The following is a 15,218-nucleotide window of genomic DNA, read 5'->3' as shown; positions in this document are numbered from 1 at the left end:
TAAGGATGTAAAAAAGACGAAGTCCAGAGAAAGGTGACAAAAATGGTATGGGGCTTCCGCCAAAAGACGTATGAGAAGAGACTGGAAGACTTGAATATGTATACCCTAGAGGAGAGAAGGGACAGGGAAGATATGATACAGACATTTAAATACTTGAAAAACATTAATAAAGAAACAAATATTTTCCAAAGAAAGTTAAACGGTAAAACTAGAGGACATGAATTGAGGTTGAAGAGTGGTAGACTTAGGAGTAATGTTAGGAAATTCTTTTTCACGGAGAGGGTGGTTGATGCCTAGAATGCTCCGCCGAAGGAGGTGATCCTGAATAAAACAGTGACAATTCAAAAAAGGAATGGGATGAACAGAGAGAATCTCTAAATAGAAAAATGAATGATATAAAAAAGCAAAACTTAAACGGTTGTATGTGTGTTTGCATGTCGAGTGGCGATTAGATGGCGACTCTGTCTGTGAAGCTCTAAGGCTTGCTGGGCAAGCTTGTACAATCTGGGTCAATCCAGTTTAGGATGGGTTGGAGGGGGCATCAATGGAAACTCCAGTAATTTGGAAAATGAGGACAGCGCCGGGCAGACTTTTACGGTCTGTGTCTCGTAAATGACAAGATGAATTTGGATAGGCTGGAGTGGGCTTCAGCACTTGGAACCTAATGACAGGGCTGGGTGGACTTCTATGGTCTATGTCCCAGCAATGCCAGAGACAATGATCAAGTATTTTACTCACATTCACTGTTGGTTTAATCATGACTTCTTAATAAGTGTGACTGTTGGGCAGACTGGATGAACCGTTCAAGTCTTTATCTGCCATCAATTACTATGTTTCTATGGTTTTTGGATCCCTGTGGAACAGGAATGAATAAATTAAACTGCACTATAGTTAGTCTCACTTCTGTTAGACTAATTATTATTATTAGTGAAATTTATATCCCACATTATCCCAAACAAGCATGAGTTCAATGTGTCTTACAATAAACAGTAAAGGGTAAATATCAGCGCTGCGTATGCCTTGTAGCGCTATAGAAATGATAAGTAAGTAGTAGTAGTAGTAGTAGAAATAATAACGAGGGAGTAAGTAATCTGGTTTGGAATTCAAGAATATAATATGGTAGGTGTATATGAAACCTATAGTCATCATTTGAGTAGCCTAACAAAAAGAGATTATACATGAATCATTTGAGAAGATCAGGATTGATTGCCATTTCAGGAAACAGTTAATATCTTGAAGTGGAATTATTCTAAGAGACAGAGCCGCACTCCCATACCTAAGAGATGGAGCCTTGCTACACAGCTACAGATGGAACTGCTCCACAGCCAGAGATGGCGCCTTGCTCTATACTGAGAGATGAAGCTGTGCTTCACATCCAGAGAAGGAGCTGCGTACAATAGGTACAGATGACGCTATGCACCACAGGCAGAAATGGGGCTGTGGATAGCAGACTGCCAGAACCAGCTGTCACAACATAAGCCAAAAAAAAATGATGAAATACACAACATACAGCCATCTGGTGAAAGTAGTAAGCTCTCACCATGGCTACTTCTTGCTATCTTATTTCTTTCTTCCCTGTGAGGCCTCTTCCCAGATCCTTCCTGATTAGACCAGATTTGAATCTATCCCAGCATCTTCACTAATTTTTAAGTAAGGACCACTTTGGCTTCAAAGTGGCCGAATAAGACAACAAATATCTCCTCATTTAGAGCTGCAACACTGCTAATCAGCATCTGCTCATAACAACTTATCTTTAAAAGTCTCTCTCTCTCTCAAACCTTTTGCCCGTCTCTGTCAATCCCTCCCTGCCCTATACCTCCTAGTTTCTATGAAACCCTCACACTGTGTGCCACCACTCTCTCCTCAGACCCCTTCCACCCCCCCCAAAGATTTTTTTTCATGAACTATGAATGCTATAACAGTGATGTGCTCTGGATTCCCTGAGGTTTTCCGATGCTCCTTATTACTTTTGTGAAAACAAAACACACCACGAACAGCAAAATACCGATCCAACTTAAGTGCCTATACTCCACAACTCAACAAAACCAAAGCTTGTAACAGACTATATATACCGTATTTTTCGGACTATAAGACGCACTTTTTTCCCACCAAATTTGGGAGGAAAATGGGGGGTGCGTCTTATAGTCCAAAGGTAGCGAGGTCCGATTTCGGGATCGCCCTCCCCTACTCACGTCACGCGATGTTCCCTGGTGGTCTAGTGACGTCGGGGCAGGAAAGAGCCCCCTCTTTCCTGACCAGCAAACTGCTCTCTGTCCTCCTGTATGCTGCCTGACGGTCTCAGCGAGATTCAAAATGGCCGCCAAGAATTGAAGTCTCGGCGGCCATTTTGAATCTCGCCGAGACCGTCAGGCAACATAAAGGAGGACGGAGAGCAGCGCAGGAGGGGGCTCTTTCCTGCCCCGACGTCACTAGACCACCAGAAAACATCGCGTGACGTGAGTAGGGGAGGGCGATCCCGAACTCGGACAAGACGCACCGGAGCACCTAGGTTTTAGAGGAGGGAAAAAGGAAAATTTTTTTTTCCTATTTCCCTCCTCTAAAACCTAGGTGCGTCTTATGGTCCGGTGCGTCATATAGTCCGAAAAATACGGTAACTCTTCCTCTTGTAATTCCCCAATGTGTCTATAACACATGAACCTTATCCGACCACATTAACTCCTTGTATCTGTTTCTATGCCGGAGATGGCGAACGCCTCTACGGTACAATGTAAGCCACATTGAACCTGCAAAAAGTTGAGAAAATGTGGGATACAAATGTATCAAATAAATAAATAAATAAAATAGGCAAACTCCCACTGATAAGAAACCGGCAAGCATATCTCAGGCAATGGATTGTTTAAAAAAAGGATTTATACAGAATCCAAAAGGATGCCTTAGAGGAATGTACTAGTGGATGCTCTACTCTCCCAAAGGGTTAACAGCTTGGCAGTGCTTGCCTGTTATAGGCAAAAAGAAAGGTGATTCCTGGTTTGCCCCAAGTAAGTCCACGTTTGCTCCTCAATTACATAAGTAATGCCACACTGGGAAAAGACCAAGGGTCCATCGAGCCCAGCATCCCGCCCACGACAGCAGCCAATCCAGGCCAAGGGCACTTGGCAAGCTTCCCAAAAGTACAAACATTCTATACATGTTATTCCTGGAATTGTGGATTTTTCCCAAGTCCATTTAGTAGCGGTTTATGGACTTGTCCTTTAGGAAACCGTCTAACCCCCTTTTAAACTCTGCCAAGCTAACCGCCTTCACCACATTCTCCGGCAACGAATTCCAGAGTTTAATTACGCGTTGGATGAAGAAATATTTTCTCCGATTTGTTTTAAATTTACTACACTGTAGTTTCATCGCATGCCCCCTAGTCCTAGTATTTTTGGAAAGCGAGATCAAACGCTTCACATCCACCTGTTCCACTCCACTCATTATTTTATATACCTCTATCATGTCTCCCCTCAGCTATCTCTTCTCCAAGCTGAAAAGCCCTAGCCTCCTTAGTCTTTCTTCATAGGGAAGTCGTCCCATCCCCGCTATCATTTTAGACGCCCTTCGCTGCACCTTTTCCATTTCCCTTATATCTTTCTTGAGATGCGGCGACCAGAATTGAACACAATACTCAAGGTGCGGTCGCACCATGGAGCGATATAACGGCATTATAATATCCTCACACCTGTTTTCCATACCTTTCCTAATAATACCCAACATTCTATTCGCTTTCCGAGCCGCAGCAACACATTGAGCAGAAAGTTTCAGTGTATTATCGACGACGACACCCAGATTCCTTTCTTGGTCCGTAACTCCTAACGTGGAACCTTGCAAGACGTAGCTATAATTCGGGTTCTTTTTTTCCCACCTGCATCACCTTGCACTTGCTCACATTAAACGTCATCTGCCATTTAGCCGCCCAGTCTCCCAGTCTCGTAAGGTCCTTCTGTAATTTTTCACAATCCTGTCACGAGTTAACGACTTTGAATAACTTTGTGTCATCAACAAATTTAATTACGTTTGCGGATTAATACCTTTCAGATATTTGAACGTCTTTATCATATCACCCGTTTCTCCTTTCCTCCAGGGTATACATGTTCAGGTCAGCAAGTCTCTCCTCATACGTCTTGTAACGCAATTCCCGTACCATTCTCGTAGCTTTTCTTTGCACCGCTTCAAATCTTTTTACATCCTTAGCAAGATACGGCCTCCAGAACTGAACATAATACTCCAGTTGAGGCCTCACCAACGACTTATACAGGGACACACAGCCTAGCAACCTTCTACTTACTTACCCTCTAGGTACTTTGCTTTATTGACCACTCACCTTAACAATTGTAAGATTTCAGCTTCTGCTTTATGGAAACGATCTATGTGTTTCCTAGACTGGTTGGGTTTTTCCCTCCCCACAATGAGCACACTGCATTCACACTTGAGGCACTTGTAAGCCTAATCATGCACCAGCTTTTTCTTAGTATTTTTGTGTTATTGAAAGAATTCCCACATGTCACTTTCCCTCTTATGTCAGGCAAATAATTTACTCATTTCATTCTTGACTAGTAAACTAAAATATCACATATTAAAGCAGTGGTGTTGCTATGGGTGGGCTGGGCATTCCCGCCAGCTCAGTAGGAGGGGTGGTTTGGGACACAGGAGAGAAAATTTGGTGACCACCATCTGAAGAGCCCATCATTAAAACTGGAAGCATACATCATGCACACGTCACTATACAAAATGTTTGTTCTTCTTAAGTCATTTTTGTTCAGAAAACGTATTATTTGTAGTTCTTATTCTATTTGAGACAGTACAATTTCTACTCCAATTTAGTTTTTGTTTTGAAAATTATATTTTTACTTCTAGGTCTTGTGAACAAATGGTTAAAAATGTTTGTTCTTCTTATTCTCATTAATGAAAATATCCCTGCCTCACAGATCCCATCATTCAGAGCAGTTTTGATATCGACCTTGAAGTAACTATACACAGGAAGTTAAATACATTAGCGTTTAACTTTAAAAAAGGAGACTATGATAAAATGAGAAGAACAGTGGGAAAAAAACTTAGGGGGGACAACTGAGAGGGTAAAAACTGTACAACAGGCATGGATGCTGTTCAAAAATACCATCCTGGAGGCCCAGGCCATACATATTCCACAAATTAGAAAAGAAAGACAGAACTCCAAAAGACAGCCAGTCTGGTTGAAAAGTGAGGTGAAGGAAGCTATTAGGGCTAAAAGAAATGCCTTCAGAAAATGGAAGAAGGAACCGTCTGAAAATAACAAGAAGCAGCATAAGGAGTGTCACAGCAATTCAAGGTGCAGATAAAGAAGGCCAAGAGGGATTATGAAAAAAAGATAGCATTAGAGGCAAAAAAAGTATTATTTTTCGGTATATTAAAAGCAGGAAGCCGGCAAAAGAATCGGTTGGGCCGCTGGATGACCGAGGGGTAAAAGGGGTGATCAAGGAACACAAATATGTAGCGGAGAGATTGAATGAATTCTTTGCTTCGGTCTTCACCGAGGAAGATTTGGGTGGGATACCGGTGTCGGAAATGATATTTCAAGCGGACAAGTCGGAGAAACTTACTGACTTCACGGTAAACCTGGAGGACGTAATGGGGCAGTTCAGCAAACTGAAGAGTAGCAAATCTGGACCGGATGGTATTCATCCTAGAGTACTGATAGAACTGAAAAATGAGCTTGAGGAGCTACTGCTAGTGATATGCAATTTATCCTTAAAATCAAGCGTGGTACCGGAAGATTGGAGGGTGGCCAATGTAACACCCATTTTTTAAAAAGGTTCCAGGGGAGATCCGGGAAATTATAGACCGGTGAGTCTGACGTCGGTGCCGGGGAAAATGGTAGAGGCTATTATTAAAAACAAAATTACAGGGCACATCCGAGGACATGGATTACTGAGACTGAGTCAGCACGGTTTTTGTTTGGGGAAATCTTGCCTGACCAATTTACTTCAATTCTTTGAAGGAGTAAACAAACATGTGGACAAAGGGGTGCCGGTTGATATTGTGTATCTGGATTTTCAAAAGGCGTTTGACAAGGAACCTCATGAAAGGCTACAGAGGAAATTGGAGGGTCATGGGATAGGAGGAAAAGTCCTATTGTGGATTAAAAACTGGTTGAAGGATAGGAAACAGAGTGGGGTTAAATGGGCAGTATTCACAATGGAGAAGGGTAGTTAGTGGGTTTCCTCAGGGGTCTGTGCTAGGACCGCTGCTTTTTAATATATTTATAAATGATTTAGAGATGGGAGTAACTAGCGAGGTAATTAAAGAAGTTAGGGTTCTTCAGCTTGGAAAAGAGACATATGAGGGAGATATGACTGAGGTCTACAAAATTCTGAGTGGTGTAGAACGAGTAGAAGTGAAATTATTTTTTACTCGTTCTAAAAGTACAAAGACTAGGGGACACTCAAGCAAGTTACATGGAAATACTTTTAAAACAAATAGGATGACATATTTTTTCACTCAACAAACAGTTAAACTCTGAACTCTTCGCCAGAAGATGTGGTAAGAGCGGTTAGTGTATCTGGGTTTAAAAAAAAGGTTTGGCCAAGTTCCTGGAGGAAAAGTCCATAGTCTATTGAGAAAGACATGGAGAAGCTACTGCTTGCCCTGGTAGCATGGAATGCTGCCACTATCTGGGTTTCTGCCAGGTACCTGGCTTGGCCACTGTTGGAAACAGGATAGTGAGCTAGATGGATCATTGGTCGGATCCAGTATGGCTATTCTTATGATAAACTACATTAAACTTAATATACAGAAATTGTATAAAATCAACTGTTTTGGCTACCAAGGCTGGCTGGTGTGAACAGACCAAGGACGGCAGAGACCATGTGGACACAAGATGCACACAGGGTTGTATGCACTGGCAGCAGGCCCAGAAGCACAGCAGCATACCTAGTACAGGTACTAAGAGAATTTGAACTTCAGATGTAAATGAACTCTGACCAAACCAATGAGAAGGAAGGGCAAAGGGATTTTTTCACCAGAGGCCTGACCTTGAGCTGAAAATGATGTATGCTAAACACCTGTGAATACATTATGTATACATAATTTTCTGTTTCTGATGACAAAAATCTGGTAATTTGTGAGCATTTGCTTTAACAGTGGCTGAATGTGTGATTCATAAGCTTGAAGTACACACCTAGACACACCCTTATTTCATGCAAAAGGGGAAGTGTGGTGCATAATTGTGCTTTAAGCACCATATTTTATTCTTTTTTTGGGGGGTGGGGGGGGGGGGGTCCAAATTCAAAATTTTGAGTGTGCATTCCACTTGTTTCTTCCTCTGTGGATATTGTTTCTTATAACAGATGATTTGTTGTATGGTTCTGTTTGTGTATTTTCCATGGTTTCCATTCAATAAACATGATTTAAATACAGTGCTTTTTTTTGTGCCGGTACGGCGTACCGGCACCTTTTTTTGTCCATCTGGTGGTGTGCTGGAGCTGGCTCGCACTGGCTCACAAGAGCCGGTTGTTCTAAAGGGCGAGCCAGCTCTCCTCCCTCCCTCCCTCGGGCTACAGGGTCCATACCTGAAGAAGGCAACGGATTCTTCGGGGCAGGCAGAAAATATCCCCAGTCTTGCCTGCCCGCTGCCGGCGCTGACACTCCCCCGCTGCCGGCTCGCTCTTTAAAAATGGCCGTCGAAACTTCTGCTGAAGTCTTGGAGGCCGCCCTTGTAAGTCTCAGCGACCATTTTGAAGAGTGATGCAGTAGCGCCGCGGGAGAGTCACTGCCAGCAGCGGGCAGGAAAGACTGGGGATCTTTCCTGCCTGCCCCGAAGAATCCACGACAACCTAGGTGGCTAGAGGGGGGGCAGGGGAGACAGGACAATCACTGCTGGAGAGGGGGCAGGGGAGACAGGACAATCACTGCTGGAGAGGGGGCAGGGGAGACAGGACAATCGCTGCTGGAGGGGGGGGCAGGGGAGACAGGACAATCGCTGCTGGAGGGGGGGCAGGGGAGAGAGGAGAATTGCTGGATATGGGTGGCTGGAGGGAAGGGCAAGGGGAGAGGAGGGTTGCTGGACATGGGTGGCTGAAGGGGGGGCAGGGGAGAGAGGACAATCGCTGGGCATGGGTGGCTGGAGGGGAGGGGGAGGGGTAGGGGGAGAGGAGGGTTGCTGGACATGGGTGGCTGGAGGGGGGGGGGGAAGGGAGAGAGGAGAATTGCTGGGCATGGGTGGCTGGAGGGGGGGCAGGGGAGAGAGGAGAATCGCTGGGTATGGGTGGCTGGAGGGGGGGGGGCAGGGGAGCGAGGACAATCGCTGGGCATGTGTGGCTGGACATGGTTGGATGGAGGAGAGGGCAGAGAAGAAATGCCGGACATGGATGGAGGGCAGGGAAGAGTGAGGAAGGAGATGAGATGAGGGAAAAGAAAGAGAGGAAAAAAACTGCACATGGATGAAGAAAATAGGAAGCTGGATCCACTGGACAGTCAATCTACGGAGGACCCAGCTTTTACTTACGGATGTAGGGCAAGAAATGAAGAAGAAAGGTGGAAAGTAAAGAAATAAATGGAAAGGAAGCCCTGGAAACTGAGTTAAGAGGACAGAAAGCAGCAGAATCGGATACTGGGCCAGCATGATCAGAAAAACAGTCACCAGACAACAAAGGTAGAAAAAATAATTTATTTTCATTTTAGTCCAATTTGAGAATTTACATCTGCTATCTTATTTTGCACTGGGTATACTGGACCTGTAACAGCTTACAGAAATTATTTATAATGAAAAAAAATCACGTTATTTTTTTTCTCCTATACTAGTATAATATTTTCAATGATGTCTGTTTATATGTGCCATGGCTGGTATAAGGGGTGTGGGTAATGTGGGTGTGGCTATAATAGGGATGGAGTCATATGTGGTGACCCCGCCCACAATGAGTACCAACACCTTTTTTTCTACAAAAAAAAAAGCACTGTTTAAATATAAGCACCGCATTTAACATAAGAATGATAAGGAACTGAAGTTTGCACGTCTAATGAGGCTAGCCAGATCAGGTTCAGAGAGTAAGAAAAAAACAGATGTTGCTACACTGCTGGCTACCAGTGAGTTCCGGGCTACCTTGGTACATTCAGAGGAACAAGGACACGGAGACAGCTGGTGATAACCCCTCTGTAATTTTTTAAACTTTGCACTGATACTGTTTTAAAGAAATACAGATTTTTAGGCAAAATACTTTTTCATCTTAGGAAAAAAAATCTGAACCAGGTCAATAGGGCAGCAGATCACTATTGCTTTTTTTCAAATCATTTTGTTAGCCTAATATGTGCTATTGAAAACTGCCTTAACACTTCATCCCACTGCTTAAGAGAGATTCACCGGCTATCCATCACATCAAACTTAAAATTCTTATTTTGGCCCATGAGCTACTGAATTACCTCTCAAATTTGCTAGTTTCATTATCTTCCCTCTAGATCTCTGAGATTCCAGAGCCATAATCAGTTCTCCCTACACCAGCTTTGGCATGACATGAAAGCACCTGTCATCTGCCTTTTAATTTTTGGCCCTGCTCTTTGGAATTCCCTCCCTGGTTTTAGTCCATCTTTTTTTTTTTTTTTAAAGGTGCTTAAAGCCCCCCCCCCCTCCCTTTTTTTTCTTAGTTAAGCTTTTCTACACTTGCCTTCAGGATTGGAAGACCTTGAGACATATGGAGTGCAGCCCTCTGCAACTTCAGCCTACATTAGGATTTGTTCAAGTGTATTCCTCAAGGGCTACAAAGCTCATCAGGTTTCCAGGATATCCCAAATGAATATACATGAGTGAGGTCTGCATACAATGGGTGTATTGGGCATTAAAATTTCTCATGCATATTCATTAGGGATATCCTAAAAACCTGGTCTGTTTGCAGCCCACGAGGACTGAAAAGACAATCCTGGTCTCCTCCTCTTTTCCCTTCCCTCTTTCTTTCCCCTCCTTTATTTAAAGTTGATATGTAAACCGCCTTGCTTGTACTGCAAAAAGGCAGTATATCAAGAACTAAATAAACATAAACAAACACATACCTATGTAATGTAACTTTCACCAAATTTGAAATAATTTTATAGTCTTCATTCAACTGATTCTTCAGTCGTAATACGCGACATCGTTCTACTACACATTCCTTACAAAGCGCTTCAGCTGTAGAGTAAGAACACACATATCCAATCAGGTGATTATCAAGAAAAGTTTTCCATTATAACTGAACGCAATTTTTTTTAAAAATGTATTGGACTCTTGAGCTTGTGAAGGCCATTAGACTGAAAGACCACAACAAGTCTTCCACTTATTCCCAAAATTGTCTAGCAAGGACAGTAGCTTGGTTAGCATCCTAGCCTCAACTATGTGCCTCAGTCACTTCTGGTTTAAGAACAAAGTGAAAAGGGAAATTCAATCCACAAACTCATTCAATATTTAGCCTCTATTGAGAATTTCATAGAAACACAGCTTCATTTCCAGATAAAATGGATGAGACTGTGGTGTTGAGGGAGGAGGCATACCAGGGGAAAGAGCAACAGAAAAGGGGCTGGATCAGGGTGCAAAGCAGACGCTCTCTGTTTTCTTAGGTTTCTGCAGCTGGCATCATGATTGTCGCTGTTGTCCAGGTCTTGCCACTTCTGAGCAAGTGGAATCAACATCTCAGCCGTTGTGCTGTGGTCTTTTCCAGGGTATGTTCTGTGATGTCTGCAGTTTTTCTTTATATAGTGGGTTCTCAAACTTGATTGCTTGGCATTGCAGGTGGGCAGGTTCCACAGAAAGGCAATTTTGAAATGGGCAGGTTCCTCAGGAAGGCAAGAGATTTTTGGTGAGAAATTGAGGCAGAAAAATCTTAGTTACAAGTTTGAACTTTGGCAGGAAAATTGAGGCAGGCAGGTTTGTGGGTCACAAATTTAAATTTTGGCAGAAAAATGAGGCAGGAAATTTGTTGGAACAGTTCCCACTCTGGAGGTGGGGATTTTCTTTAAGTCACATCCTGAAACTCTGGAAGGGAGGGGAGGGGGGAAAAGATATTGGTCCTTAGTGCCGGTACTTCTTTCTGCTTAACTTCTTTTAAATGAGGGGTTGTCATGCTTTAAGTTGAGCACTTTGACTGCACTGAGGTCAGCGCCTTACTATCTCAACTGCCTCCTTGATTCTTCTCGCCATCAACAATCTTTTTCTCCAAGATTTTTGTGGCCTCAAAACTAATCATGTATACCAGTTGTTTTAGCATGGAGGGCTACAGCTGATTTTTCCACGTTACTGATTTTGTGGTGTCTCATATGCCCTTGTAGCCTTTCCCAATGTATAATTGGCTATAACTGCACAGGACTTCATAAATTTCAGGGGTTTGGAGCGGATGTAGATGATCCTTCACATGCGAGTGTGGCTGCCAACTTCTGTGGTACGCTGAAGACTGTTCCAATTTTATTCTTCTTTAGCAACGTACCTATGCGGTCTGTCATTCCTTGGATAAGGTGAGCACTATGAGGTTTTTTTCTGTTATGGGGTTGTTGTCCAGTGGTTGTTGGTTATTACTGTTTTAGTAGGTTGGGTTGTATAGAAGCTTTAGGGCTTGAGAAGTAGCCCTTCTGTTTTACCTATTGGCTAAGAATGAGTCCCAGAGGGTGTTTTTATTTCTAAAGATTGTCTAGGTCGTAAATTTTTAGCAATTTGTTTACTAATGTGTGTAGGACACCTTTTTGTGGGACTCTGCATGTAGATAATGTTTAGTATGGGTAAGTTTCTTGTATATGATGTGACCCAGGTGTCCATCTGTCCATTTTTTGATTACATCCACAAATGGAAGACATGCATTATCTTAACCTCCATGGTGAGCTTTAGGTTGGGGTGGCCACTATTCAGATGGTTATTTGGTCCCACAGACGGAAAAAATGTCTGGAAGTTTCTGAACCTTTTAAAATATTGGTCACCCCAACAAAGTTCACTATGGAAGCCGAGATCAACACATATTCCCGTTCTGGATGTAAGCATTAGAAAGCAGACAGATGGAAACCTGAGTCACAAAATATACAAGAAATACCACCCATACCAACCGTTATCTACATGCAGAGTCCCACCACCATCATCTGGCCACAAAAGGAGGTATCCTACACACATTAGTAAATAAAGCACTAGGAGTTTACTATCTAGACAATCTTCAGAAAGAAAAACACCATCCAGGACACATTCTTAGCCAATAACTACAGCAGAATGGCCACTACTGAAGCTCTAAAAACAGCCCAACCTGCACAGCATCCATAGTCAACAATCGATGCACAACGACCCTAGGCAGAATATAAACTCATAGTTCTCCTCTATGTCCAAGGAGTGATGGACCGCATAGGTACATTGCTAAAGAAGAATGACATCAGAACAGCATACAGTGCACCACAGAAGATGGCGTCCACATCACATGGGAAATTAGCTACTTCGCCTCCATACTCCTAAAGTTTATGAAATCCCATGCAGTTGCAGCCAATTGTACATTGGCGAACCAGCTAAACCACAGAGAAAAGGCAACAAGAGCATATGAGAGACCACAAACTTAGTAACATGGTAAACTCAGCTGTAGCTCTCCATGCTAAAACAAATGGTCATATGATTAGGATACAACACTTTTGAAGAAGGAAGATCGCTGGTGGCTGAGAAGAACCAAAGAGGCATCTTAAGGCATGGCAACCCCTCAATCAAAAGAGGTTTCATATAAAAAGAAATGGCGCCAAGATCAAACATCTTCCCTCCCCCCCCCCCCACTCCTAAAATTTCAGAATGTAAGCTAAAGAATGCCCCCAAGAATCAGAACTTTTCCAATGGAATTTCCCACTGCATTTTCCCATCAAAATTTCTGCCTTCCTTAGAAAACCACCCGTCTTAAAAATCAACCAATCAATCAGGTTTTAGAACCCACTATATAAAGACAAACTGCAGACCTCACGGCACAACCTGAAGAAAGCACAGCACAATTGCTAAAACACTTACACAGACATGGCAAGACCCGGACAACTGCAACAATCGGATGTTGTCTGCTCTGCTCCAGGTTCACTCCTTCCCTTCCCTGCATGACTTCCTGGAAGGGAGAGGCTGGAGCAACAACACCCACGTTACTCTGGCTCTGGAGTCTGAACAGAAATAGCAGAACTGCGTTCTGGGCACTTCCCCAGAAATTAAGCACTGCACCAAAGCCAACTTTTGGAAATGACTCGGGATGCTGAGTTCATGAACTCAAAACAAATTACCCCCATAGTAAAGGTTCTGATTGTAACTGACCTGCCTGTATCAAAACAGAAAGGAAAAAGAAAAAATAGCAAGAGCAGGTAACAGACATAGGGGTGGTTCATATATGACCAAATGAAAAGCTAGAAAAGAAGGGTCTCACCAGTGATTTTTTTCTCCAACCACAATTTCATACCCATCAGTCTTCCTCCCTTCCTCAAACGCTGCAACCTGTCTACAACACTCACCTCCAAGCCAGCCCTCACCAGTCTCTCCCATCGGTCCATCTACACCTAGGATTATCACACATCCGGATTTCCCCACACAAATCCTCCTTTTCAGGGGACTGTCGGGGGTCCAGAGTTGTTTTTCCAGCCAGCCTGTTTGTCCGGGTTTATGAATTGGCGGGCTTGCCTTCTTCTCCCCACCTCCACCCCCAGCCTACCGTAGCACACCCTAGTGGTTTAATAGCCTCTTCGGGGCAGGAAAGAACTTCACTCTTTCCTGCCCGCTAACCTCTCCTGCTACCACAGCTTCTTGAAAATGGCTGCTGAGACCAAGCAGAGTACTCGTAAGACTTTGCGGAAGTCTTGCGAGGTCACCGCTTGAAGGGGATGGAGAGGAGAGGGGATATGCTGCTCATGGATGAGGGAAAGGGGGATATGCTGCTCATGGATGTCTGTTTTTTTTTTTTTTCGGAAATGTACATCTTTTCTAATTTTATATTTAGACTACTGAAGAAAATGCATTTCTGTTACTTTTACCAGTATTTTCACTGTTTATAGAATTTGGCTTCCTTGGGGGATCAAGATGACTGTGTGGGTGAGCCAGGATGGTATTTTATTTTCTGTCCTCTCTTTTTTTGTCTCCGCAAAATATGGTAATCCTATCTACACCACACTTTCTCCTCTCAGTCTGTGCCCTCTTTCACCTTCCTCCCCCCCCCCCCCCAAATTTTTTCATGTTCTCTAATTTCTTCCTCCTCCTTCTTTCCCCCTCCCCTCCTTTACTTAATTTTCCCCATTAGCCTAGTCTGCTCCACACTTTTCCCTGACCCAGCTTTCTGTCTGCCTAGTAGGTTCCAAAGCACCCTTCCAAAATTTCACTCAGTAGGTCTGATTCACCCACATTTGCACTGCCCCCCTCCCCCAATTTCTTACCTTTTCAGCAAGAGACTGTTTCACCTGCAGGTTTCTGTTTCCCTGCTTTGCTTTCCACAATCTTAGGCACATATCTGTTTTCTAAGTCTGGTCTTTTTTCCCCACATACCCTACAGCACTTCTAGCATTCCTAGATTCTAGGCCAGTAGCAACACCATACTTTCAGAGACCAGCATAAGATGCTCCACCTCCTTCCTATCCTGAGACCTGAGAGCACAGCAAGTGTCACAGTGCAGGTAGAAAAGGTGGACATGTTCCAATAGCCCTGGACATGGGAACATGCATGTTGACTATGCTCTAGTCTGCCTACCAGATACTGCTCCAATAGCTAAGAAATAGGCATCTAGTCCAAGGAGCTGAACCAATTGTTGCACAGCTTTAACAGAGAGCAAAGAAGGGAGCGATAATTCAGAACATGAGCACAGGAGGGCACCCAGGGTGCCAAACCAGAAAACAATGTGAAAGGCATTAATATCCTGTGGTCCCATTCACCCAAATTTCACCCATGTTCTCCCCCACCACCTGTTTCTGCTGCTGCACTACTTCTTTGGCCCACAAAGCCCCACTAGACCTACTACCACTGCCTCTTCTAGTACTTAATGAGGTAATGACATTTTGCATTGTGCCCAGGAGACATGAATTCCATAAGAAAGCTAATATGTATACACAACTTAACAATTCATCAGAGAAATAGCTTTAGGTCTCCTCTAAATAGTGTCAGTCACTCAAAACTGCATCACTCAAACGTCTTCAGAGATTGGATAGTTGCAAATGCTCCTTACTCCACTGGATGCCTTTATTTCTCCATTGATGCTACTCTGTAGCCTTTATTATATCCTATATTAGTTTGGGGCAAGGATTAAGCCCAAGGTGTT

General features: G+C 43.5%; 1 protein-coding gene across 2 annotated transcripts in view; it reads right to left on the bottom strand.

Annotated features, from left to right (window-relative positions):
* USP48 (ubiquitin specific peptidase 48) overlaps positions 1 to 15,218 on the bottom strand; it is a 170,461-nt gene that overhangs the window by 84,296 nt on the left and 70,947 nt on the right. For both annotated transcript variants that reach the window (XM_030222113.1, XM_030222115.1), the window contains exon 13: positions 10,015 to 10,129. In XM_030222113.1, coding sequence (XP_030077973.1) covers positions 10,015 to 10,129 — 115 coding nt within the window. The remainder of the gene's footprint in view (positions 1 to 10,014; positions 10,130 to 15,218) is intronic.

The sequence above is a fragment of the Microcaecilia unicolor genome, chromosome 13 (genome assembly GCF_901765095.1).
Source record: "Microcaecilia unicolor chromosome 13, aMicUni1.1, whole genome shotgun sequence".
NCBI lineage: Eukaryota > Metazoa > Chordata > Amphibia > Gymnophiona > Siphonopidae > Microcaecilia > Microcaecilia unicolor.
This window is presented reverse-complemented; position numbering and strand designations above follow the sequence as displayed.